The 26,666-nt window shown below is 48.1% G+C and overlaps 1 protein-coding gene across 2 annotated transcripts in view; it reads left to right on the plus strand.

Annotated features, from left to right (window-relative positions):
* BRD7 (bromodomain containing 7) overlaps positions 1 to 24,336 on the plus strand; it is a 108,650-nt gene extending 84,314 nt beyond the window's left edge. For both annotated transcript variants that reach the window (XM_069738488.1, XM_069738489.1), the window contains exons 11-16: positions 17,807 to 17,942; positions 20,607 to 20,718; positions 20,868 to 20,979; positions 22,244 to 22,387; positions 23,958 to 24,101; positions 24,190 to 24,336. In XM_069738488.1, coding sequence (XP_069594589.1) covers positions 17,807 to 17,942; positions 20,607 to 20,718; positions 20,868 to 20,979; positions 22,244 to 22,387; positions 23,958 to 24,101; positions 24,190 to 24,251 — 710 coding nt within the window. In that variant the 3' untranslated portion in view covers positions 24,252 to 24,336. The remainder of the gene's footprint in view (positions 1 to 17,806; positions 17,943 to 20,606; positions 20,719 to 20,867; positions 20,980 to 22,243; positions 22,388 to 23,957; positions 24,102 to 24,189) is intronic.
* Positions 24,337 to 26,666: the final 2,330 nt, after the last annotated feature.

A 26,666-nucleotide genomic window follows, 5' to 3' on the forward strand; every position in this document is an offset into this window, starting at 1 on the left:
GTGGGCCACTATGAAGGACATCTGCCATGTTTTGCGGGCCTTTGATGAATCCACGCGGATGGCGAGTGCAGATGATGCACTAGTCAGCATGACTGTCCTCCTTATCTGCCTGCTTGAAAGAACCCTGCAAGCGCTAAGGGATGAGGTGGTGGAAGAGGTTGAGGATGAGGAGTCAGAAATGCAATCTGCTTCTGGACAGTCTGCGCGACGTGGTTCCTCACAAAGGAATAGGCAGTGGACCTTTAGTGAGGAGGATGAGGAGGAGTCAATGGAGGAGGAAGACATCTTTCCAGAGGAGGGAGTTACACAAATCTCCAGTAGTCAGTATGTAGAGCGAGGGTGGGGTGATGCAGAGCAGGCAGACATCACGCTCAAGCAGGGGGCAGCGTTTCTTGGCCAGTTGGCAGTCTGCAGCACATGGTTGATTTCATGCTGCAGTGCCTGAGAAACGACCGCCACATCGCCCACATTCTTGCCAAGCCTGATTATTGGGTGTACACCCTCCTCGACCCGCACTACAGGGACAATTTGCAAACCCTCATACCACCGTTGCAGCGGGAGCGTCAAATGCGGCTGTACCAAGACACACTGGTGCAGTCCATCATCTTCTCCAGTCCAATCGAGAGAAGTGCTGCGCCTGCTACTGCTAGTGCTTTACAAAGCAGCTCTGTGCGTAGAGGAAGTGGAGGAATCTCTGCACAAAGAGGTAGAAGAAGCAGTGGCCCAGCACAAGCCAAGACCAGTCTGTTCCAACAGTGGCAAAGTTTTGTGTGCCCGCCACAAATGTCTACACCATCACTGACAGTGACGGATCCAGTCAGCAGGAGGTCCCGTTTCCGTCAGATGGTGACAGACTACATGTCTTGCACTCTCAACGTACTCTCAGACGGCTCTTCCCCCTTCAAGTTTTGGGTCTCTAAGCTGGGTACATGGCCAGAGCTTAGCCAGTATGCATTGGAGGTGCTGGCTTTCCCTGCTGCCAGTGTATTATCGGAACACGTCTTTAGTGCTGCAGGTGGTGTACTAACAGACCGTCGCATGCGACTATCATCCGATAACGTTGACCGGCTTACTTTTTTGAAAATGAACAAGGCCTGGATCTCACAGGAATTTGCCACTCCTCTTACCGATTAAATAATTGGTTGCCAACAGTATCCAGGTCTCCAGCTGTGTTAATGTTTCAACCACCTGAACTTTAATCCCTGGGCTCCAACACCGCCACTTGCTGCCCAGAAGTGCCGGCTGCACAGACAACACATGACCCAGTGTTATTGGGTTTCAGTAACGTCCGCTGATCCCCTGCTGTGTATCCGGCAACGTGTCCAGCGACCGCCACACTGGCACTACAACAGCAATTAAAGGGAACCTTTCCCCTCCTCCCCCTCCCCCCCCCCCCCCGGCGTCTGTAACTGAAAGAGCCACCTTGTGTAACACAAATGCTGCACAAGGAACAGGTGGCTCCTTTAGTTCTGCTTCTTGCACACGCTGCACTTAACACTTATAAAATTTGTCCCCTCATACCGTGAAGCCGTCCCGTAGGTGGGACTTTCCTTTGCATTGAGACGTAGCACAGCCGGCATTCATACCCCCATGGTGCCGAGCACCGCCTCCTCAGCGTTGTTTGCATCTGTCCCGGAGCCTGCGCTGTTATGTTTAACCTTGGGCATGCACAGTTAGCGCAGCCCATCTTCTGACATCATTTGATGTCATGCTGACCGTGCCTGTGCAGGCGCGCTGCCAGAGATCACGCCCCGCAGTGTCTTCTGATTTTGTCACACTGTGGGGCTGGGATTCCTGGGCATGCACAGTGCATATCTTCGCCTCTCCCTCTTCTCCCTCCGTCTTCTACAGACAGTGTGGCGTCAGCTGATCCCAATTCACATGCCACGGCCGTGACGCCGCACACTCTGAAGAAGGCTGATGGAGAGTAGTGAGAGGCGAAGATATGCACTGCGCATGCTCAGGAATCCCAGCCCCGCAGTGGGACTAAATCAGAAGACACTGCGAGGCGGTTTCTCGGGCGGTGCGGCCGCACAGGCACAGTTAGCATGACACCAAATGATGTTAGAAGCTGGGCAGCGCTAACTGCGCATGGCCAGGGTTTAACATAACAGCGGGGGCTCCGTGACAGATTCAAGCAACGCTGATGAGGCGGCGCCTGGCACCATGGGGGTGTGAATGCCGGCTGTGCTGCGTCTCATCACGACGGAAAGTACCACCTGTGGGACGGTATCACGGTATCAGGGACACATTTTATAAGTGTTTAGTTCACCGTGTGCAAAGAGCATAATTAAAAGAACCACCTTGTCCTTGTGCACCATTAGTGCTGCACAAGTTGGCTCTTTCAGTTGCTAACGCATGGGGGGGTTAAAGGTTCACTTTCAACTTGATCCAATTAGGCCTCGGCCTACACTCAGCTGCTCCTGCTGTCCCTGGGCTCTAACACCACTAGTTGGTGCCTGGAAGTGCTGGCTGCACAGTCAACAGTCGCTCCTCTGTTATTTGGGTTCAGTAACGTCAGCTGTTCCCCTGCTGTGTGTGCGGCAATGTGTCAAGCGACCGCCACGCTGGCACAATAACAGACATTTTCGTACCTCCAGTGCAGGCTTCGGCCTATACTCTGCTCCTCTTGGATTCCCTGGGTTTCAACACTGTCAGTTGTCGCTCGGAAGTTCTGGCTACACAGAAAAAAACACTCGCTCATGGGTCAGTGGGGTTCAGCAACGCCAGCTGTTCCCCTGCTGTGTACCTGGCAACGTGTTCAGCACAAGCCACGCTGGCACAATAACAGCAAATAAAAGGGAACCTGTCCCCTCCCCCCAGGCATTTGTAACTTAAAGAGCCACCTTGTGTAGCAGTAATGCTGCACAAGGAACAGGTGGCTCTTTTTGTTATGCTTCTTGCACACGCTACACTTAACACTTATTAAATATGTGTCCCCTCATACCGTGAATCCGTCCCGTAGGTGGGACTTTCCTTTGCGATGAGACGCAGCACAGCCGGCATTCATACCCCCATGGTGCCGAGCGCCGCCTCCTCAGCGTTGTTTCCATCTGTCCCGGAGCCTACTCTGTTATGTTTAACCTTGGGCATGTACAGTTAGCGCTGCCCATCTTCTGCCATCATTTGATGCCATGGTGGCTGTGCCTGTGCGGCCGCGCTGCCAGAGATCACGGCACGTTGTGTCTTCTGATTTAGTCACACTGTGGTGCTGTGATTCCTGGGCATGCGCAGTGCATTTCTTCGCCTCTCACTCTTCTCCCTCCGCCTTCTACAGACCGTGGGGCGTCAGCGGATCCCAATTCACATGCCACGGCCGTGACGCTGCACACTCCGAAGAAGGCGGATGTAGAGTAGGGAGAGGCAAAGATATGCACTGCGCAGGCCCCGGAATCCCAGCCCCGCAGTGGGACTAAATCAGAAGACACAGCGTGGCGTGATCTCTGGCAGCGCGGCCGCACAGCCACAGCCACCATGACACCAAATGATGTTAGAAGCTGGGCAGCGCTAACTGCGCATGGCCAAGGTTTAACATAACAGCGCGGGCTCCGTGATAGATTGAAGCAACGCTGATGAGGCGGCGTCCGTCGGCATGGGGATATGAATGCCGGCTGTGCTGCGTCTCATCACGACGGAAAGTACCACCTGTGGGACGGTATCACGGTATCAGGGGACACATTTTATAAGTGTTTAGTTCACCGTGTGCAAGGAGCATAATGAAAAGAACCACCTTGTCCTTGTGCACCATTAGTGCTGCACAAGTTGGCTCTTTCAGTTGCTAACACATGGGGGGGTTAAAGGTTCACTTTAAACTTGATCCAATTAGGCCTCGGCCTACACTCAGCTCCTCCTGCTGTCCCTGGGCTCTAACACCGTCAGTTGGTGCCTGGAAGTGCTGTCCGCACAGTGAACAGTCGCTCCTCTGTTATTGGGGTTCAGTAACGTCAGCTGTTCGCCTGCTGTGTGCGCGGCAATACCTCATATCTGCTCCGCCTTGATTCCCTGGGCTCCAACACCGCTGGTTGCTGCCCGGAAGTGCTGTTTGCACAGAGCCAAACACCTCGCCAATGTGTTAGTGGGGTTCAGTAACGCCAGCTGCTCCCCTGCTGTGTATCCGGCAACGTGTCATGCGACCGCCACGCTGGCACTACAACAGCAATTAACCCTCCGTCACATACAACTGATCTGACAGGCGCTTCTCTTTTACTTTCATTTCTCCTTCCTCACCAGATTGTGAGGAAACCCCCTCCCTCCAGGTAGTCTCCTGTCTCTTGAAGGTCTGTGAAACCTGATATCACAGTTGGATTTCAGAGCTTCAGGGGAGAGGATATAGCTGCACAGATCTCTCAGGCTCATTGTATGTGAATACGTCACATTCAGTAAGGTTGGTATTTTATGTTTTTATTCATCACAATAGTTTATTTAGCTTGTTTTATGAATGTATAGCACATAATGTGAGGATAGTTCATTGAAATAAGGGAGATTTTATAAAAGAAAGTGTGCTGCTCAGGCATATACAGTAGTTCCCTAACATATTCCTTCTCTTGCTTCAGATTATCTGCTGAAATGGAGAGGAAAATGTACAATTTATCCAAACAACTTGATGTTGAGGAAGTAACAAACATGCTGTTAGATGATAGAGACCTCACACTGAATGAGGATTTAGGAGAGGAAAGTGAGATTGATTCTCATGATGAGGTGGAAGAATGTGTCCTGGATTCTGAAACAGAGCAAGATGGTGACAGTGGTGAGGATGAAGAAGTTGGATCATATTATATTGGAAAAGATAAAAATACTAAATGGAACAAGAAGCCATTCCAGAAAAAACGTAGGGAACCTTTAAACATTATTACTCACCTTCCTGCAGTAATAGGAACTGCACGTAATGCAAAAACTGCAGTTGAATGCTGGAACAGTATATTTACAGATGACATTCTGGACTCTATTGTCACATATACCAACCAATATATAGACATTATAAAGGACAAGTACATCTGCAACAGAACCATCAAGCCCACAGATGAAATAGAACTGCGTGCTTTTTTTGGATTACTGTACCTTGCAGGAGCTTATAGGGCAAATAGACAAAGTTTGGAGGAACTTTGGGGTAAAGATGGGGATGGAGTTGAAAAATTTAGCCTTATGTCCATAAACAGATTCAAGATTCTAATTCGTTGCCTTCGGTTTGACGACAGAACTACCCGAACCGAACGCAAAACACATGACCGACTTGCTCCAATTCGTGATATATTTCAAAGATTTGTTGTAAACTGTAAACAAAGTTATTACCCTGGAGAGAATCTCACTATTGACGAAATGCTCCCTGGTTTTCGTGGTAGATGTGCCTTTCGTCAATATATTCCATCAAAGCCAAACAAATATGGAATAAAAATTTATGCCCTTGTTGATGCCAGTAAGATCTACACTTACAACCTGGAAGTTTATGCAGGAAAACAACCAGAAGGTCCTTACTGTGTGAGCAACAAACCCATTGATGTTGTAAAAAGACTGGCTGAACCCTTATTTGGATCGGGTCGCAATATTACAGCTGACAATTGGTTTACAAGTTGTGATCTGATTGATTATCTGAAAATTCAGAAGCTGTCATATGTGGGAACTGTAAGAGAAAACAAAAGGGAATTGCCGCCACAGTTTGTAAGTGTGAAAGAGAGACAACAGTACAGCAGTATGTTTGCATTCCATAATGGAAAGGCTTTAGTTTCCTATGTACCACATGCCAAAAAAATCGTACTTCTTCTATCAACACTTCATGATGATGCTGCCATCGATCCTGGGACTGGGGCAGAAAAAACCCCAGAGATAATTACATTTTACAATGCCACCAAAGGGGGTGTGGATACAGCAGATCAGATGTGCTCCACTTTCAACGTCAGCAGAAACATCAAACGCTGGCCAATGGTCATATTTTTTGCTATGTTGAATTTGGGTGGTATAAATTCACAAGTGATTTATCTTGAAAACAAGCTTGAACCACTCCGTAGACGATTGCATCTGAAAAAATTGGCCCATGAACTAGTACTTGGAGAGCTACGCAGGAGAAGCGTGAAAACAATCGGTATCCCCTCTCGCCTTCAAGTTCAGCTCAAAAGGTTCCGCCCAGAAGATGATGGTGAAAAGTCACCATCTGCACCACCTCACAAAAGAAGGAGATGCACCACCTGCCAAACGGAAAGCGGAACCAGAAGGCTTTCAAATTATGAATGTCTCAAATGTCATAAAGCAATTTGCCTGACACATGCAAAAATGGTGTGTAATTCTTGCTATTTGCTCTGCAAGTGTGACTTTTCTGGGGAACCCTCAGCATCTACTTCTGATTGAATATGTTTTTAATAGTACTTAAGGTACCTTAAAATTAAGTTTGTGTTCAAAAATTTTCTTTGTACATTTTTTTGAGAGAGTCGAACTGGGGACTATTTGGCGGGAGTTTTGAAAAGTTTGTATTTCATAGTTATTAGTTTTATGTTAAGTAAATGTTTTTTTTTGCAACTGATTATGTGTAGTCTCTTTTATTACATCCCTATGAAGGTCACTGATCACTTTGAGCACTGAAATTGCAAACATTAGATATTATAGGTATTTTTCCAGCAGGCGCCTGACAGGCACATTGTATGTGAACTCGTTAGTCCGAATATTGTATGTGACGGAGGGTTAAAGGGAACCTGTCCCCCCCTCTCAGGCGTTTGTAACTCTAAGAGCCACCTTGTGCAGCAGTATTGCTGCACAAGGAACAGGTGGGTCTTTTAGTTATGCTCCTTGCAGACGCTGCACTTGACACTTTTATAAAATATGTGTCCCCTCATAACGTGAAACCGTCCCGGAGGTGGGACTTTCCTTCGCAATGAGACGCAGCACAGCCTACATTCATATCTCTTTGGCGGCAGGCGCCGCCTCCTCAGCGTTGTTTGAATCTGTCACAGAGCCCGCGCTGTTGTGTTAAACCTTGGCTATGCGCAGTTAGCGCTGCCCATCTTCTGACATCTTTTGGTGTCAGGATGACTGCGCCTGTGCGGTCGCGCAGCACGAGATCCCGCCACGCAGTGTCTTCTGATTTACTCACACTGCGGGGCTGGGATTCATGGGAATGCACTGTGCATATCTTTGCATCTTTGTCATCTCCTTCCTCTGACTGTGCGGCGTCACGGCCGTGGCATGTGATTTGGGATCAGCTGATGCCACACAGTCTGAAGAAGGCGTAAGGAGATGAGTGAGTTGCGAAGACAGGCACTGCGCAAGGCCATAAATCCCAGCCCCGCAGTGTCTTCTGATTTACTCACACTGCGGGGCTGGGATTCATGGGACTGCGCTGTGCATATCTTCGCCAATCACCTCTTTATCATCTCCTTCCGCCTTCCTCTGACTGTGCGGTGTCACGGCCGTGGCATGTGATTAGGGGTCAGCTGACGCCACACACTCTGAAGAAGGCGGATGTAGAGGAGTGAGAGGCAAAGATATGCACTGCGCATGCTCATGAATCCCAGCCCCATAGTGTGACTAAATCAGAAGATACTGCGTGGCGGGATCTCGGGCTGCGCGGCCGCACAGGCGCAGTCATCCTGACACCAAAAGATGTCAGAAGATGGGCAGCGCTAACTGCGCATGGCCAAGGTTTAACACAACAGCGCGGGCTCTGTGACAGATTCAAACAACGCTGAGGAGGCGGCGCCTGGCGCCAAAGGGGTATGAATGCTGGCTGTGCTGCGTGTCATTACGAAGGAAAGTCCCACCTCCGGGACAGTGTCAGGGGACACATTTTATAAGTGTTTAGTTCAGCATGTGCAAGGAGCATAATTTAAAAGAGCCACCTTTTCCTTGTGCAGTGTTGGTGCTGCACAAGGTGGTTCTTTCAGTTACTAACGCCTGGGGGGGGGTTAAAAGTTCCCTTTCATCTTGCTCCAATTAGGCCTCTGCCTACACTCTGTTTGTCATGCAATCCCTGGGCTCCAACACCGCCAGTTGCTGCTCAGAAGTCTCTTTGGCACGGGTGCTCCCTCCTACCCAGCCTGGTTCCAGCACCGTTAGCTGTTTCCGGGTAGTGTCAAGGTCACTTAGACTCCAACACGTTGTCCTGTCGTGTTGCGGTCGGGTTAGCCGACTCCATGGTGCCTCCAGTTTAGGAGCTTCCTATGTGGGCTGCGGGAAGTGGCAATCAAGGCTGGTTCTGTAGTGCCAATAGGACAAGCTCCCCCTGTAGGACTGTTGGTTTTCGGTAACTGCGGCAGCCTCGCGGCCTACCTATTTTGGATTTTACTGTGGACCTTCTGCCGCCTAAGTTCCAGCACCGTTAGCTGGTTCTTGGCAACACAATCTTGACTGACTAGGTCCCCCTGGTTACAGCACCGTCAGCTGTTTCCGGGCAGAGCCTTTGGCTTAGGTGCCTCCTTATGGGTATCCGAGTTCCGCCAACGTCAGGTGGTCCTTGGTAGTGCTTTGTAGCACGGGTACCTCCTGCTTAGTAACCGGGTTCCAGCACCGTCAGCTGGTCCTCGGTCGTGCCATTGGCTCTTGCATCCTTGGGCAACGTATACGGGTTCCAGTACCGTCAGCTGGTTCTCGGCAGTGTCTTTGTCACGGGTACTCCCTTGTTCCCAGCCTGGGTCCAGCACCCTCAGCTGGTTCCGGGTATTGTCAAGGTCACTTAGACTCCGCAACACGACGGGACAACGTATTGGTCGGGTTAGCCGACTCCATTGTGCCTCCAGTTTAGGAGCTTCCTATGTGGGCTGCGGGAAGTGGCAATCAAGGCTGGTTCTGTAGTGCCAATAGGACAAGCTCCCCCTGTAGGACTGTTGGTGTTCGGTAACTGCGGCAGCCTCGCGGCCTAGCTATTATTTCTTTTCCTGTGAACCTCCTGCTCCCCATCCTGGTTCCAGTACCGTCAGCTGGTTCCGGGCAGAGCCTTTGGCTTAGGTGCCTCCTTCTGGGTATCCGAGTTCCACCAACGTCAGGTGGTCCTTGGTAGTGGTTTGTGGCACAGGTACCTCCTGCTTAGTAACCGGGTTCCAGCACCGTCAGCTGGTCCTCGGTCGTGCCATTGGCTCTTCTACCTTCGGGTAGCCATCCGGGTTCCAGTACCGTCAGCTGGATCTCGGCAGTTCCTCGGCCTTCTTGTACCTCCTGCTACAGTTCCAAGTTCAAGAGCCTAAGCATGACGACCCTGAAGACCGAAAAGCAAAAGAACAAGAAGCTGCAGAACAAAAAGCAGAACATTAAGCATAAGACTAAAAATCAGAGCAAAAGATATTATCTAAATTATAAGCAGAAGACTAAGCAGTGTCCGTTCCTCCTCGTGGTGCCCCTGGAAAAAACCTGCTGCTGCAGTCCAAACTGAACGCGGACAAATCCTGTTTTAAATCTTTTGTGACAGGCAGAACGGAAGGTGTAATCTTCAAACTTTGATAGATAACAACTACAGGAATGCCTGTCACACATAAGAATTTGATGAAGAAGAGGAATATGAAGGAGATTATGAACTTGAATATGAAGAAGAGTTGAATGAGAAGAATATGAAGATTTTTAAAAAAAAGAATAAGAAGAAGATGAATAAGGTGGAGAAGAAGTTGATGAAAAAGATGCTGCTGCTGCTGAGGATGATGAAGAAGAAAGTGTGGTAGAAGTAAAAAAAAAAAAAAAAAAAAGTGCAGAGCATGGAAGTAGAGAAACCTAAATATCTTACAAAATCTAACAAATCTAAACATAGTCAAAATCTTTGTAACTCTGAACGTCTTAAAAAATTTTTAATTCCTGCTATTCCATTTGAATGGGCTAAACCTCTATGCCTTTAATGTCCCCTCCTCCGATACATTCTACGTTATTCTTAGTTGTTTTCCTTCATGTGGAATTAGACTACAAGGAAATAAAGGGTTTATTTTAATTCCGATATTTTGCTCCCTTCGACTTGCATTGGTATCAGTATCGGCGAGATCCGATATTTTGCCGATATCGGCCGATCCAATCCAATACCGATACTTTCGAATATCAGAAGGTATCGCTCAACACTATTTACGACCACTGATGTAGTGACAGCTAGTTGGTAGTGGTCGTAACCATGGATACTGAAGGTCCTGCAGTGCCTGCACATGAGGACAGATACATGGTTAATCAGAAAAACTATACTACATTTGTAATTGGAAGCATTTGCGAATATTATTACACCTTCTACATATTGGGATAGGGTCGGAGATGAGAATACCCTTTATTTTTAGTCTTAAACATGTGAGATGCTTTTTGATGGGAATGAGATCTGGGGATTGATTCGGCCATTGACGAATATTCCATTTCTTTGCCTTCTCCTGGGTTACTTTGACAATGACCCAAAACATACTGCAAATCTGTCATGTCAAGCGCCGTTCAATCAACCTGCTTCATTTGGCTGATTCTGAGCAGAAAGTATCGCCCTGCCTCCTTCCCCGGCTTTACTCCCTTCGGCAACATCGCCTTTATAGCGTTCTGCTACAGACCTAACTCAGCTCTACCTATGCCCAACCCCTCTACCTCTGGCTACAACCCCACGGTGACCCATTACGCTTGTGCCCACTGTAAGAGAAAGTGGGCTTCAGGCCAGCCATCGCCTTTCTGTCTGTCCTGCAGTCCTTCCATCATGTTCGTTACTCAGAAAGCTCCTAATACTCGGGACGAGTGCACTCCCCCGGAGTGGGCTGTTGCTATGTCTCAGTCAGTCTCAGACCTGACAAGTGTGTCCCAGTCCCTGGTACAGGTCCTGGAACGCTTGCCGCTTCTATCTTCTGCCACCAGTGCCACGAACGCCTCCCACGGCGATTCGCTCACACCTGACCACGACCCTCACAGGGTCAGATTGGAGAAAGGATCCAGAAAGAGGACTCTGTCTAGCTCCTCATCCAGCTCTCCGGAACCCGCGGCACCATCTAGAATACCCCTCTCCACCCGTTTCCCCTCCTCTGAGGCGGACGTCGGGTCGGATGTATTTTCTCATTCGTAGTCTGATTCAGATGCAAATCAGACCTCTGGCATGCAGGACATGGTAGATAGCCTTATTTCGGCTATTATGCAAACCCTTGAACTTGAGGAGGATTCCACCTCCTAGGAGGACTCCGTTTCATTCAAACGGGTGAAACTGCCCTCTAGAGTTTTTCCCAGTCACAAAGAGTTTGAGAATACTACCTCTAGATACTGGGAACAACCCGATAAATCTCTTGGAGATTAGGGCGATCCTCCTCGCCCTCCTCCGCTGGCAGCCCCTCCTCGCGGGAACTCCGGTCTGCATTCAGTTGGACAACACCACAACCGTGGCTTACAAAAACCACCAAGGAGGGGCTCGCAGCAGGCAGATCATGAGGGAGGTGTCAAACATTCTACGGTGGGCAGAGAACCATGTTCCCGCCATTTCAGCTGTCCACATTCCAGGGGTGGACAATTGGGAAGCCGACTTTCTCAGCCGTCAGGGCCTTGTATCAGGTGAGTGGTCTCTCCATCCCACCGTCTTCAGCGAAATATGTCAGAAATGGAGAGTTCCACAAGCTGGATTTGGTCAGGGCTATCCGAGTCTATCTTACCAGAACTGCTTCTTTTCTCCAGTCCGATCCTCTGTTTGTCGTCTCTGTAGGTTGTCGGAAAGGGATCCCCGCTTCTAAATCCACTATTGCTCGTTGGATTCGTTCGGCGGTTCTGCAGGCATGCCGCGTTCAAAATAAACAGCCTCCTCCAGGGGTGAGGGCTCACTCTGCCCAGGCTGTGGGAGCTTCCTGGGCCGTTTGTCACCAGGCCTCGGCTTTGCAAGTTTGCAAAGCCGCAACTTGGTCGTCCCTTCACACCTTTATATGGTTCTACAAGGTGCATACTCAGGCTTCTGCGGATGCAGGCCTGGGTAGGAAGGTGCTGCAGGCGGCAGTTTCCCACCGGCCGACTTACCATATTTTTCGGACTATAAGACGCACCCCAAATTTGGGGTGAAAATTGCAGAAAAAAAGATTTTTTTATAAGATGGGGGTCCGTCTTATTGTCCGAATTTAGAGTATCTTACCTGAGCGCTGGCAGTGGGAGAGCAGGGTCACTGGAGGCATGGTGTCGGCAGAGGTGGGGTGATGCCGTACGGCATGCACCTGAGCAGGGTCCCTTCCTGCTTAGGTGGGCGACGCCATGGCCTGGTGTCCATGGGGGGGTTGCAGCAGTGGTGTGACGACGGCAGATGTGCGGGGATGATGAGCGGTATAGCGTGAGCAGGGTCCTTTCGACAGGTGAGGTGACGCAGCGGCCCGGAATCCAATGTAAGCAGCAGAGACGGGATAATTACCGATGTCTCGGTGGCGGCGGCCATCTTCCTGAGGTCCCGCGTGCGCAGATGAAGTGCTCTGCTTCCCGGGGCTTCAGGAAAATGGCCGCTGGAGGCCGCGCGTGCGCAGATGGAGATCGCGGCAGCCATTTTCCTGAAGCCGAGATCTAAATCGGCTTCAGGAAAATGGCCGCCGCGATCTCCATTTGTGCACGCGCGGCCTCCCGCGGCCATTTTCCTGAAGCCCCAGGAAGCAGAGCACTACATCTGCGCACGTGCGGCCTCAGGAAGATGCCCGCCGCCACCGAGACACCGGTAATTATCCCTGTTCTGCTGCTCTCATTGGATCCCGGGCCGCTGCGTCACCTCACCTTTTGGAAGGGACCCTGCTCAAGATATACCGCTCATCATCCCCGCACCGCTGCTGCACCTCTGCCGCCGCCACCACACCACTGCCGGTAAGCCTGCATTATGACTATAAGACGCACCCCCCATTTTCCTCACATTTTTTTGGGGGAAAAAGTGTCTAGTAGTCCGAAAAATACAGTAAGTCTTACTTTATCGGATTATTTTTCCCACCCTTGGGACTGCTTTTGGACGTCCCATGGTAACCTGTGTCCCCCAATAAAGCGAGAAAGAAAGGTATTTTTGGTTCTTACCGTAAAATCTTTCTTGGAGCCTTCATTCGGGGACACAGCACCCTCCCTTTATGTTGTACCGTGTTGGCCAACGTGCCGTTGTTTTGAGTTGGTACATAGGTTGAGTTCTTCATACTTCTCCTACAACTGCTTTAACACCAACTGAGTTGGATTGTGCCTATCGGAGGGTGTATACTGCCGAGGAGGAGTTAACTTTTCCTTATTTGCATAGTGTCAGCCTCCTAGCGACATCAGCATACACCCATGGTAACCTGTGTCCCCCAATGAAGGCTCCAAGAAAGATTTTACGGTAAGAACCAAAAATCCCTCTGTGATGAGGGAGCCGCCGCAATCTTGGACGGGCATACTAACAGAGATGGGCGTGACTCCATTTTGTCTCCTGGTCACAGGTCTGCAGAGATGAGCGCTCCTGGCCCCCACCTTTTCTCATGAATAAAGTTCCTTTTAACATGGTAATGGAATTAAGCTCAGTGTAGCAGGCAGAAGGTACTTCAAAGCTGAATGAGGAAGCCACACCAGCAGGGGACAAGTAGGTGCCTGGAGGCTTAATTAAAGCACGCATGTCAAGTGACCACAGGATACACGTCTATTATGGCCTTCCAGGCGAACCGTCTCCAACATGGAATCGTGAATTATGGACGCATCGTCCGAGGTACAGGCTCATAAAAAATATCCCCCTCGCCCCAAAGAAATTGCGCATCTGACAGTGCACCTCCCGAGTCCGTGGGATTTCTGAAACCTGAGATATGGAGATCAGCCTGCCACAACGACCGAATGGGTCCAGGTTTGATCCCGATACGACTGGCAGAACAAACCTCATGCGCTGGTACCGCCCGTGTACTGATTTGACCACCCTGAGAGCAGTTATCCCATTTATTAGATATTGGAATAAATCTTGCAGGGAAGCTGAGGGGTGGAGAAGGCTAGCCCACCCAGCTACAGGGGGGGAGGGACACGGAAGGTTTAAGAGCTGAGGACCCTTGGAGAGAGACTCAGACAGAACAGAGGAAGATGACTAACTAAGGGAAAGGATATGCCAGCCAGAGGGGAGCAAGCACATGCTTTCTGGGGGCTGCCCGGCAACTAAGTCTTGGACCTGCGGAACGCTGAGCCCCCCCGGCTTCCACAAGTGACCTTCAGCCTGGTAAATTGACCTCCAGCTTTATACCTTTAAGCCTTGTCTTATGATTGTTATATTTAATTCTGACTGTAACTCTTGATATAGTTTGATTGTATATGTCTTGTAATTACGTAGTGCGCCCTTAAGGCAATTAAATCATAAATTAATTTTGGGCTGATCCTTTTACACTGATTGCGAATCTTTGAATACCCAGCGTGGGTAACAGGGCAGTCTTCCCGGCGGCCATTTGCTCTAGGTGCAGTTCTCTTATTGACCTGAGAGACAAAGGGGGCGCCGGAGAGCTGTGCCTGTGTAGTGAGGTCACGGTTTGGTGACGTAGGAGGAACTGGGTTCCCTTCACATTGGTGGCAGCGTGTGGGATCAGAGTAATAGTGTGCCCTTGTTGCAGTGGCACGCCTCGAGGCGGGTAATGAAGACGCCTATATGAGACTCATGGCAGCTGCAGAGAAAGCAGCGGAGGCCGAAAGTGCAGAACGCCGTGAAGCGGCGGAGCGAGAGCGTGCAGAAAACCGTGAAGCATCAGAGCAAGCAGCGGCAGAGAGAGCAGCGGAGTGCCAGCACCGACTGGAGATGGCTCAACACGGGCTCCCGCTGGACACGCCAACACCAGCAGAGTCCAGGGCTTCTAAAGTCGGGGCCAAGGACTTCCATCTGCTTGAGAAGGATGGAGACCTGGATTCCTTCTTGCTGGCCTCTGAAAGGACCTGCCTTCAACACCATCTGACCCCGGATCAGTGGGCAAGATGACCCCCCGTTTGAGGGGTAAGTCCCTGGAAGTTTTGGGGGACTTACCTGCCGGGGCGGAGCAGGACTACAGCAGCATCAAGTGGGCCCTGATCCAGCACTACAACCTCATCCCGGAGTCCTACCGCAAGAAGTTCCGGAGCCTGCAGCGGGGCCCAAAGGACACCTGGACCGACCATATGCGGGCGTTGCTAAGAACTGCAGAGCACTGGATCTTGGGTCTAACGCTCACCACCCACCAGGAGGTCCAGGAACGGTTCGTCACGGAGCAGTTCTTGTGGAACTGCCCAGAGGACCTCCAGCAATTCCTCCGTGACCGGAAACCGAAGGGGGCTTCTGCTACAGCCGCCCTGGCAGACGAGTATGCCAATAACGGCGCCTGAGCCGAAGAAGCCTGCCTGCAGCACCTGGAGAGGGGGTAAGCCCAATCCTGCCCTTGTTTCCCCAGCCCCCAGAGTGCAAGGGGTGTACCCCCCTGCTGCTCTCTCCAGGCCAGGCGCAGAACCCAGACGTTGTCATCACTGCAACCAGCTGGAACACTTCAAGGCTGTATGTCCCCAGCGTCTTAAGGCCCCATCCCTGTCCCCGGAACTGTCCCCGGAACTGTCCACAGTTTTATGTGTGTGAGGTTGTGGTGGGAGGTCCCTGGACAATTAGCAACCCGTCACCATCGGCCGCTCAGCGGTCATGGGACTGTGGGACACAGGTACTGAACGAACCCTGGTACATCCTGAGGTAGTGTCCCCTCAAGACTTGGTACAGGGGAAAACCCTTTCCGTCTCCGGAATTGGATGCGTGGAACCCCTCGCTGCCTGTCGCAAAGTTGTTTTTGGACTGGGGTGCCGGGAGGGGAATGCGGGAGGTGGGAGTAACGTCAAATATTCCTGCCAATGTATTACTTGGGACCGATTTGGGGCGGCTAGTGTCTCAGTATGTGGCCACTGAACCCCCAAGTTCGGCTCCCCAAGAATGTCATGACTCTACTGTGAATGTTGAATGTGCCTCCAACAGTGGAGGAAGGGAGTGAAACCTGAGGGAAATCCATGCACTGACACCACACACACAGGTCTCACAGGGAGGACAGGTGAGGAGACTGTAGGGGAGAGCTCAGAGTTGGAGGGAGGGGCTGCTACGGGTAGTGTAGGCCCCTAAGTGAATCCAGCCTGCTGAGTCTAGGACCCCTGCAGGAAGAGGAACAGGCCATGGGAGGAGGGGGCGTCCTGGGAGAGGAGCCACCAGGTAAGACCCCAAGGCAGGAGTTCCCCACACCCGGGATGTCAGGAGGGCAGGGAAGTCTACCCGTGGGCACAGCGGTCGTGGCAGCTGTCACCCGGAGTGGGAGCGCCGGAGCCCAAGGAGCCTTGCAGAGGTCTAACAGCTTCCCCCTCTCTAACCATGTGGCGGCCGAGTCAGACAGCGGACAGGAGACAGATCCCGGGGAGCTGACAGTGGATGTGGCAGTGTCGTTCATTCTTGCCACCTCGAGTCAGGGATTTCAGGCAGCGTTGGAAGCTGACGCTAGCCTGAAAGATCTCAAGGAGCAGGTGGCACAGCCTCCTGGGGAGTCAGACCGCGAGCGGGTGGTCGGGGACAAGGGGCGGCGGTAACGGTCCAGCAGGGTTCACTGGAGGCGTGGCCCAGGGACCGACAGTTAGTGGTACCCTATCCGTTCAGAGAGAGGAGGAGGCAGAGACAGCCTCAGAGAGAGGAGGAGGCAGAGACGGCCTCGGAGAGAGTAAGAGACAGCCGGCAGAGACGGCCTCAGAGAGACACAGAGGAGGAGGCAGAGACAGCGTCAGACAGAGAGAGGAGGAGGCAGAGACGGCCTCAGAGAGAGAGGAAGAGGCAGCGACCATGGTAATGCTGATGGGTTGTCTCGGCAAGGAGAAGGTGCGGAAGGGCGCATGGGGGAACACAGGAATGTGATGCCCCCTAGCGCCCTCTAAAGCAGGGAGGTGTGATGAGGTAGCCGCTGCCATCTTGGACGGGCATACTAACAGAGATCGGCGTGACTCCATTTTGTCTCCTGGTGACAGGTCTGCAGAGATGAGCGCTCCTGGAACCCACCTTTTCTCATGAATAAAGTTCCTTTTAACATGGTAATGGAATTAAGCTCAGTGTAGCAGGCAGAAGGTACTTCAAAGCTGAATGAGGAAGCCACACCAGCAGGGGACAAGTAGGTGCCTGGAGTATTGACCTGAGAGACAAAGGGGGCGCCGGAGAGCTGTGCCTGTGTAGTGACGTCACGGAATGGTGACGTGGGAGGTACTGGGTTTCCTTCACACCCTTTCTCTTCCATGGAGAGCTCCTTTGACCACATATGAGTTCACAGCAACAGAATGCAAATGCCGAACCTGGAATCACCCCCAAACCTGCTTTATTGTTGATGGATTAATGAAGGACTAGTCCATGCATCCCCTTAGAGAACTTTTGAGATAATTGTCTAATTACTTTTGGTCTCTTGAAAAATAGTCCGATAAAGAGCTGTAATTCCTAAACCTTCAATTAGGATGTGAATAACCTCAAATTAAAGCTGAGGGTCTGCACTTTAACAAGTATAGTGAAGATTATAGTTGTACTATAATCAATATGGGCTTAAACAGCTAAATTGACAAAACTTATGTCACTGTCCAAATATTTCTTAACCTAACTGTATTTATCTGTTTTATTTGCAATTTGAGACAAAATAGGATTAAACAGATTACTTGAAGGCAGAAAACGTTTTTCTTTTTCCCCCAGTATATTGTAGTATAATTACTGAAAATTCCTTCCTATTTATATTATAAATAGTTCGGCCACTTTCAGGCGGCCATAATATGGGTACAAAGAGCTGACCTTCAGGTTTGGATATAAGGAAATGAGATTTGAGTTTTTGCTGTGTGTTATGGTCGAAAGACCTTAGAGGTACAGCTCCTTGCACCTTTTACTTTCAAAGGTTGTTGGATTAAATATTGTGAATCTGAAATCTAAGGAAATTCTGTGTTTCTTCTTTAGTTTTATACTTGAACTACGGACCATATACCTCTTACGCTCCTTCATACGACTCAACGTTTGCAAACATCAGTAAGGACGACTCTGACCTTATATACACAACATATGGCGAAGAACCCAATCTTCAGGGCACCTTCAGGTATAGTTGTATTGTTTTTTGGGGATTTTTGTTTTTTTGGAGTGGAGGGGGTTCTATGTAATCAAGTATCTCATGCTATATGAATGAACATAACCATTAAAAGCTTCCAAAATTTTGAAGAAGACCATAGCTAAGAGGAATAAAATAGAAGCCAGGAAGATTAAAATAATGAAGTCTGTAATTATTTTATATGCATCCCAAGAATTTGTTTTGCTCTAGGAGGTGTTTGAGTAAGACACAGGCTGGTTTGCAACCATGCTTTTTCATGTCCTCATGGACGTGTCGCTTTCCATTAGAACTTGAAAATTCAGTGATTTATCCTAGAATGCTGAGGCTCTGCTACCTGACAGTGTTCCATTTCCAGAGAAAGATATCGCAGGGGGAGTTGAGAGCTGTCAATTTTTGCAGCGCTCAATTTTTTACATGCCACAGTCAATACTGATCGCTGCAAGTAGAGTGTCACAGAGGGAGGTCACATCCACCGTCACTCCCATCGGTTCCCCGCAGCACAATTGTGGGGAGCGGACGGTTGCAATAGCAACCGGAGACCTAATCAATGGCTTCTGGAGTGCCATAGATGGCTTGTTAGCTGCCTAACTGATGATGTACCTTATCGATGTGCTGTGCTTGTTTTTCATGGACCCATAGACTTCTATTGGCCTGTTTCATCCATGCTGCCCAAAAAAAAAAATGACGTGTTTTGCACAGACTCACGGCTCATGAAAAAGCACTTAATCATAATTCGTGATGAGCGAACGTGCTTGGATAAAGTGTTATCTGAGCATGCTCATGTGCTAACCAAGTGATTTCGGCATGCCCGAATAATATGTTTGAGTCCCCGCAGCTGCATGTTTTACACCTCTGGATGTGGAAATGCCTTTCCAACATGGTCAAAACCATTCCTCTGGGGCCTACCCTAGGTAGCCTGGCAGGTGGATATAACATTTGTCACCCCATGGGCCGCATGCCTCAAAATATATTTTGAGGTTTCTCACTCTGATGTTAGAGCAACAACCAATCCTTAGCTGTTCATCTCTTCATTGGATTCTTTAAAGTGCTGCGCACTATGTTGGCACTATTTATTTTTAAAGTTCCATTAATTCCAGGATGCTGTACATGTGACGAGGGTTTGCAGACAAAATGAGCACAAAATACAGTGAGGGAACCAACAGTGACAGACTGGTACACAGCGGGAGAGGACCCTGCCCTCATGGCTTACAATCTACAGGCTAATGGGGGAGGAGACAGTAGGTCGAAGGGTTGTAGAAGCTCGGTGGCAGCGGATACATTGCTAGATGTAGAACTTTCTGAAGAGTTTTCGGGTTACGTCTGAAGGTTTCAGTTGGAGAAGACAATGGGACATGTTGGGGAGCTGAATTCAAGAGCTTGGGTGATGCTCAGGGAAAAATCTTGGAGACAAGTCTGTGAGGAATGTATAATGACGAGGACTGGAGATTGCTTGTGGAACGGTAGTAGGAGATCAGTTTGGAGGTGTATAGAGAGGAGAGATTTTGGACGTCATTGTTAGTACTTTTACTGGATTTGTTAGAGAAATGGAAATCGGTGAAGGGATTGGCATATGCGGAAAAGTAAGAAGAATAAAGGTGGGTTAATCAGGACGCGGAGTTAATGCAATGCTGCTTTGTTGGTGCACATGTCAAAGGATTATCTTCTGCCATATGTATCAACAGAGCGGCCTTTGCAGTTTCACATCACCGATCTGTTAAAAGCAGGCATTAAACCCAGCTCAGCCCTGCTAGTCAGCTCTGCAATGCTCGAATGTACAGACAGAATAAGGATACTGTGATGAAAAAAGGGAATTTCAATTCTAGTTAAGGCTTTGATATTGTTTTAAAGCGTACGTAAGTCAGCGACTGTGACAAAGGTATTTCAAGTGGCATGAAATTGAATGTGAAAGCAAACCAAGCTTTTAATGAAATAGTAGGTGGATTTCAGACTCCCAATAGATATGTTGGTGGTGACGTTTTTTAAAGGGGTTTGCCAAAAAGATCAAAATGGGATAAAATAATAAAAATACTCCCCTGTTAAATCCCCCTGTTTATCTGCTGTAATGAGGCATTTTCTCACATGTAACCATAACAGCCAGTCACTCACTATCTGAGGCTAGGGATTGGCTGCAGTGGTCACTTTTGGTAGACACGTCATCACATTATTTAGCAACAAAACGCTAGGAACATTTTAATGAAGACTATTTAGGATGTTGCTGAAAGTGGTTGTATAAGATTAGGTTTTTTTTTTTCCTTTAGAAACAGCACCATCCCCGACCATGGGTTGTTTGTGATTCTAGTTCAGCTCCATTAATTTTCTTGTCCTGGACAATACCTTTAATTTTGGATTAAGGAAATAAAAATCCCCAGGTCTCCGGCCTCTGTAAGTCAGAACACATCAGCTCTGTACGCTGTGCAGGGGCCGTTCTCAGACAATGCAGCGTAGCTCTTATTGAAGTGAATGGGAGCTGAGCGGCAGCCCCTGAGAATGTCAGTACACGGTGTACAGAGTTGTGATGTCCCAACTACATCTGTTGATCACTGGGTTTCTCATCCTAAGGGAAGGTAGTCAATATTTTTAGTTCTGAACGTCCCCTGTATTGTTATAATTGGAAGAAAATGTATCCCAAAAAATAGTTGTTTTTTTTTTTATTAGCATGCAAGACTTCTTGGAGAATTCAAAAACCCAACCTTATGGCATGGCGGACTGTATGCTGGATGCCTTCAGTGGCGGAGAGTATTCCAGAAGTCAGCGGGACCAGAATACAGTAAGTACTATAATAAGTACATCCCTGTGCCCTGTAGGGCATCATTCGGAATATATGACGTCTGCTCCTTCCACAATAGCTACTTTACAGCTTCATTTCTAGTTTTCTTTTGGGTTCATAAATGTATTTATTTATTTTTTAATATAAAGACAACTACGAGTGGACAAGTAGCAAAGCCGGAGGTGACCACTTCTGAACAGTTCGCCAGTCTGAAGTCTGTGCTTGGTCTTGATATATTCGATGAGACAATTGACAATGAAGGTAATTACACTGGAAAAATCAACTTCTTAAAATGTTTCTGTACTGGACATTCTATAGGATCTGTCATCGGACTTTGCTTGTTTATGGAGAAAGCTCTGCTCTACTATTGGCCCCAATTGTACAAAAAATATCAAATATCAATCAAAGAAAACATGAAGCTTCACCAAACACTCGGGTGGGAACATGCTCCGCTAGTGAATAGGGCAGACCTGTCCGCTGTAGTCATTCATCACTCCTACTAGTCACACTGCACTGGGGCCTTTTGGGTTAAAAGAAGAGTAGATCTGTCTTATTTTGTGAGTGCTAGGTTATATATATATTTATTATTATTATTTTTATTTATTTTTTTTCGTTTTAAATGCAAATCTCAGATTTTTTTTTTTTTGTGGTATTTATACCCCCCAAGCTATAACAGAGAGGACATGGAGATCATGCATATAATAGTATTAGTGCTTGTACAGATGGATAATCGAGCATCTGTTTGTAGGCGTCTTTATACTTCTGATTTCATATGGAGGTTATTTTTTTTTTCTTGGACTTTGTATGCAAACGAAAACTTGGTACATCTTGCTCACGAAGGACCCCTCTCTGTCCCAGTGGCCAGGTCCACTCCGCTCTGGTTTCTTCCGGCCTGGTCATTGTGTGACTGCAGCAGCGAGCACCGTAAGTGGCCACAGTGATTGTCCCCGCTGTAAAACATTGTCCAGGCCGGTTAACAAAGAGGAAACCAGCGTGGGGGATCCCCAGTGGGATTTAGGAGCCACATGAAATCCATGGGTCATGTATGATTTAATTATAAAATATAGTAAATCTATGGCTCAAGTGTGATGAGAAGAGGGTGGAAAATGCCTTCAATAGTGATAAATACTAGAGTTGAGTGAATTTCTTGGTGTCCCCGTTTATTCGGCAAGCTATAGCGCTTACCGAATAAGCTGCAGAGGGAACCCGGATACCTGGAGCACGCCAGCTGATCGGCACCGCAGCTGCATGTGTCACGGTCATAGCACATGCATGCAGAGCCTAACACACAGGCTGTCTGTGCATGTGCTGTGACAGTGACACATGCTGCTGCGGCGCTTATAAGCCGGCGCGCTCCGGGTCCTCGCTGCAGCTTAATTGGTAAGCGCTACAGCTTGGCGAATAAGCGAGGGCCCAAAGAAATTCGCTCAACTCTAATAAATACCCCCTGCTTCACTATTTTTCCTGACCCACTGGCGCTATTAACTGACTAAACTTTTTGGGATTGGTGAAATATTTTTTGCAGAAGCAGAAAAGTTTCAGAAGAAACTGGATGAAACCACAGTTTTGATACTGGAGCTGCAGGAGGTGCAGAACGATCGTTTGAGTACGAAGCCGCCTCCTAACATGGTGTGTCTGCTAGCGCCATCAACCAAGGAACTCCAGCTCGGTAAGGGTTAAGGTTATTGCTGGCACTTCAGTGTCATAAAGGGAATCTCTGCCTGCTATCATTCTGACATGTAGAAGTGCTACATCTCCTGCTGATTTGTTTCTTCATATATTTTTATAGTGGTTGACGTTGGTTTTTCTGATTCAAAGCTCCAAATTCTGTAGTGGGATGTGACTGCCTTTATAGCGGCCTTAAAAGTATAGAAGAGCGAACAAGAATTTTCCAGCTCCAAAGTTCAGGTCTCCATAGCTTTCATGGGGTTCCAGTAAAGTTCTGGTACCTGGACTAAACTTCAGTCTGGCACCAGGACCCGAACTTCCACAGGTCCGCTCATCCATACTTAAAAGCCTACGGCATATTGTTATTGACTTCAAAGAGTGCAGTAAACTTCCTCTAGTGGCCAGCTTATGTCTGCAGTGGATTTGGTGCTGTGTATCAGGAGTTAAAAAAAAAAAAAAAAAGCACTGACTAGAAAGCAGTCTTTTTTTATTATACTCTTCTATCAGGACAGGCTTTTCTCAGGCAGGTGTTTGGACACTTGGTGTAGACTTCTGATTTTCGCTCTCTAATTTTCATTTTGCATCATAGATTTTATAGATGTTTTTCAGTAGTTTCCGGGATTATTTTTAACCTAACTTTTCAGAAAAAGTATTTAAGTTATATTTTGGACAATTATTATTATAGAGAGCTATATGGGCATGTAACTGCACTAATTTTTCTTTTCTGAAGTGCAAGATGCTGTGTAAACTACAAATACTAATGCACTTTATTAACCTTAGAATAATCAAGTGAGACAGAAAAAGCAAGTCAATTGCAAACTTGCTTCTTTTAATGCTATCTTCTGTTGTTCTCTTGTTGTGCGAGCTTTTATCTTGCATAGTGTACAGCTTCTTTTCAAGGAGCTCAGCCACCAGACCCTGACAGTGCACTATAGTTACATTCTGGGAGGGGAGTTAACTCCTAGCTTCCCAGTTGGCTCTCTCCAGTCCATTGATTCTTATACAGCAGTAATCTGCTCATCTCCCTCTTGGCTCCTGAGCGGTTATCAATCCTGTAACATCACCAGTGATGTTCAAGTGTACTTGTTTGGATGAAAATGTAACATGACTGCACAATGCTGTATAGCACATGATACTCCTGCTATTCGTCCACTTTTTGACCAGCCAACGGTCGCCCAATAAACAAGCCAAATGCTCAATAACTGGGTGAAAGATCATGGTTTTTGGCAGTGCATCGACCTGTGTAAACAAGACTTGTGCTGCTGACAGTTTTGGCAGCGCATGTGCTCTGAGCGATCCATTACAGATAGGCACTTAAAAGATGAGCACTGAGCCATTTCCACGTAAACCACCACCGATCGGTAAAATGTTCGTATCATGGTGCCGGTCGGTTCATGCAAAAGTATTTTTACTGGTAGGTTCAGATCACACACAAATGTTTTGGCTGTGAAACTGCATAAATGCATGTGTGATTACAACAGTGTTACCTACAGGACAGTCAAACCCCTGCGCCAAAGATAAGTAGGTTTTCTAAATGTAATCATGTCCTCACACTTTGTTTTTGTTAACAGCGGATAAAGTTCATGAAAACCTGAAGGCATTAGCCCAGCAGGTGCATCCAGGAGACATTGTCAGTGTTCTTGGCATTCGAAAGGCAATGGGCATCGTCTCTCCTTATGTCAGCACAGAAGAGATGGTGGTGAATCTGACCGCAGGTACATCAACAAAATATACAAATATTGACATATCTAACACATCATCCACTCCCATCTATGCACATTTTGTTTGTTTTTCCTCCAACAGGTCCTCAAGATGGCACCATGTTTTGTAGCACTGGAAATGAGTGCCCACCAATGGGGACGTAAAGCTGGAGAACGGCACAAACTTGTAAATTAATATGTACCTTTTATCTTTTAATACCAATAAAAAGGGGTCCATGGTTTTGATAAATTGTTATCTTTACTTTGAGTTAAGCATAGGACATGCAAATTGGGGTCATATCTAGTGTTGATCGAATAGCTCCTGATGAGCTCATCCGAATAGCTATAGTGCTTCCCGAATAGCTGCATCGGGAATCCGGATACCTGCAGCGCTCCCGATCATCAGCTGGTCGGCACAACACATGCATGGAGAGCCCAACAAACAGGCTGTCACACAGCCGCGACACATGCAGCTGCCGTGCCGAACAGCTGATTATCAGGAGCGCTGCACGTTACCGAGGCAGCTATTCAGCAAAGCACTTATCCCAAGCTATTCAGTCATCCCTGGTGCTGCTGTCTAGAACTGGTACAAATTGATCTGCAGCATCTTGGTCCAGTGACCACATCAGTAATCCCTGAGACCCACCTAGAAGTGGCTTTTCTTTTGATTAGCCAACCTGCCATGATGTCACATGTGGGTGACGCCACATAAGGATGCCAGGCCGGCTTGTCCTAAAGAGCTGGGGCTGCTGTCAAGCTAGAAATGTCCCATCAAGCAGCTATGGATTACTGGTGTGGCAGCTGGACCCAGGCAATGCCAATTAATTCACACCATCTCTCTATTAGGATTCCGTTAACACATCCTGGTGATTCCCATACTGGAAAAACTAGTACTGGTGAGATCAGTGATCCGTGTGCTGTCAGTGTGACTCATATGGAATGAAATGCAGTATAGAAATCAAAGATGTTCAAAAAAAGAGATAGATAGCTATAAGTAAGATGATAGAAGTATGTCAGAGTGACTTCTAAACAGTGCTTAGTTGTCTGTACAAAATGGCATGAGGTCCCCCTTTTCATAACAAGCCGAGGGGAAAACAGACAGCTGGGGGCTGGTGTTAATATTCTGGGAAGGGGCCAATAGCCATAAAGGTGCCTAAGCTATTAACTGCTCACAGTTGTTTCTTAGCTTCTACTGTTTATTTTAGGGTGAACCAAAAAAAGTGGGGTCCCCCATATGTTAACTAACAAGCAAAGGTTAAACAGACAGCTGCCGACTGATATTAACAGCCTAGGAAGTGGCCCTGGATATTGGCCCCTCCCAGACTAACATCAGCCCACAGCTGCCCCAAAGATGTCTCTCTTCCCAAGTGCGGTGGCAAGTGGGGTAATAGTTTATGGGGCCCAGGGGTTAGTAATTGAGTGGTGTCTATTAGGCACCCCCATTACTAACCCCATAGTCAAATTTAATAAAAATACTCTGACCCTCTTTTACCCATTTATTCACCAAAAAATCAAAGTTATACTCTCCTTTCCACCAATAATCCATTAATATCCATGTCCCACAACAATCCGGATGGTTTGAGCGGTCGCATCTGTGATGTGACTGCTCACCACGCCAGCCTGAACATGCGGCGTGTGAGAACCGCTGCCTGTAACCGGCGCCAGCCACACGAAGCTGCGTTCTCGTACTCAGCTCAGTGTTTCTGCTGGTGAGATGAGAGGTCGCATCACTGATGTGACCATTCACCAAACCATCCGGCTTGTTGTGGACATGGGCATTAATTATCGTTGGAAAGGCGAGTATGACTTTTACCCATTCTTTCACCAAAAAATAAGAGGGTCGGAGTGTTTATTTCCATTAAAGGACTTTAATCTGTCATTATTAAATTTGCCTATGTTGTTAGTGATAGGTGTGTCGTATTTACACCTCTCCATTACTAACCCTGCGGCTTGATAACAGCGAACCTAAAACAGCTGCCATTGGCTAAGCACCAAAATGGGTGCATCTAATGGATGTGCCATGTCTGGGGCAGCTGCAGGCTGCTGTTCTTAATGTGGGAGGGGGTTCCCCTTATAAATAACCAGTAAAGGCTAAGCAAACAGCTGAGAGCTGATATTAGTAGCCTGGGAACCTTTATGGCTTTTGACTCCTTCCTAGATTACAAGCAGTCTGCTTTTCCTTAGGCTGCTTTCACACATAAGTTTTTTTGTTTCAGGCACAATCTGGATCAGTTTTTTTCTTACGCCTGATCCGTTTTTTTCCCCTTTGAGTTGTATTACTGCTGGATTGTGCCTGAAGGACATGCGTTTCATACGTTTTGTGACATGCGTTTCATCCGTCCCTTCAGGCTTTTTTGATGTGTGAAACATGTCCGGCGACCGAATCCGTTTTTAACACACTGAGCATGCGCAGAAGCTTTGTTTTTGATTCTGCATGGAGAGATCGCGCTCTCTCGCTCTCTCACGCTCTCTCTCTCGCTCTCTCACGCTCTCTCTCGCTCTCTCACGCTCTCTCTCACTCCCTCGCACGCTCTCGCGCTCTCTCTCACTCCCTCGCACGCTCTCGCGCTCTCTCGCGCG

Source organism: Ranitomeya imitator, chromosome 9 (genome assembly GCF_032444005.1).
Source record: "Ranitomeya imitator isolate aRanImi1 chromosome 9, aRanImi1.pri, whole genome shotgun sequence".
NCBI classification, from domain to species: domain Eukaryota; kingdom Metazoa; phylum Chordata; class Amphibia; order Anura; family Dendrobatidae; genus Ranitomeya; species Ranitomeya imitator.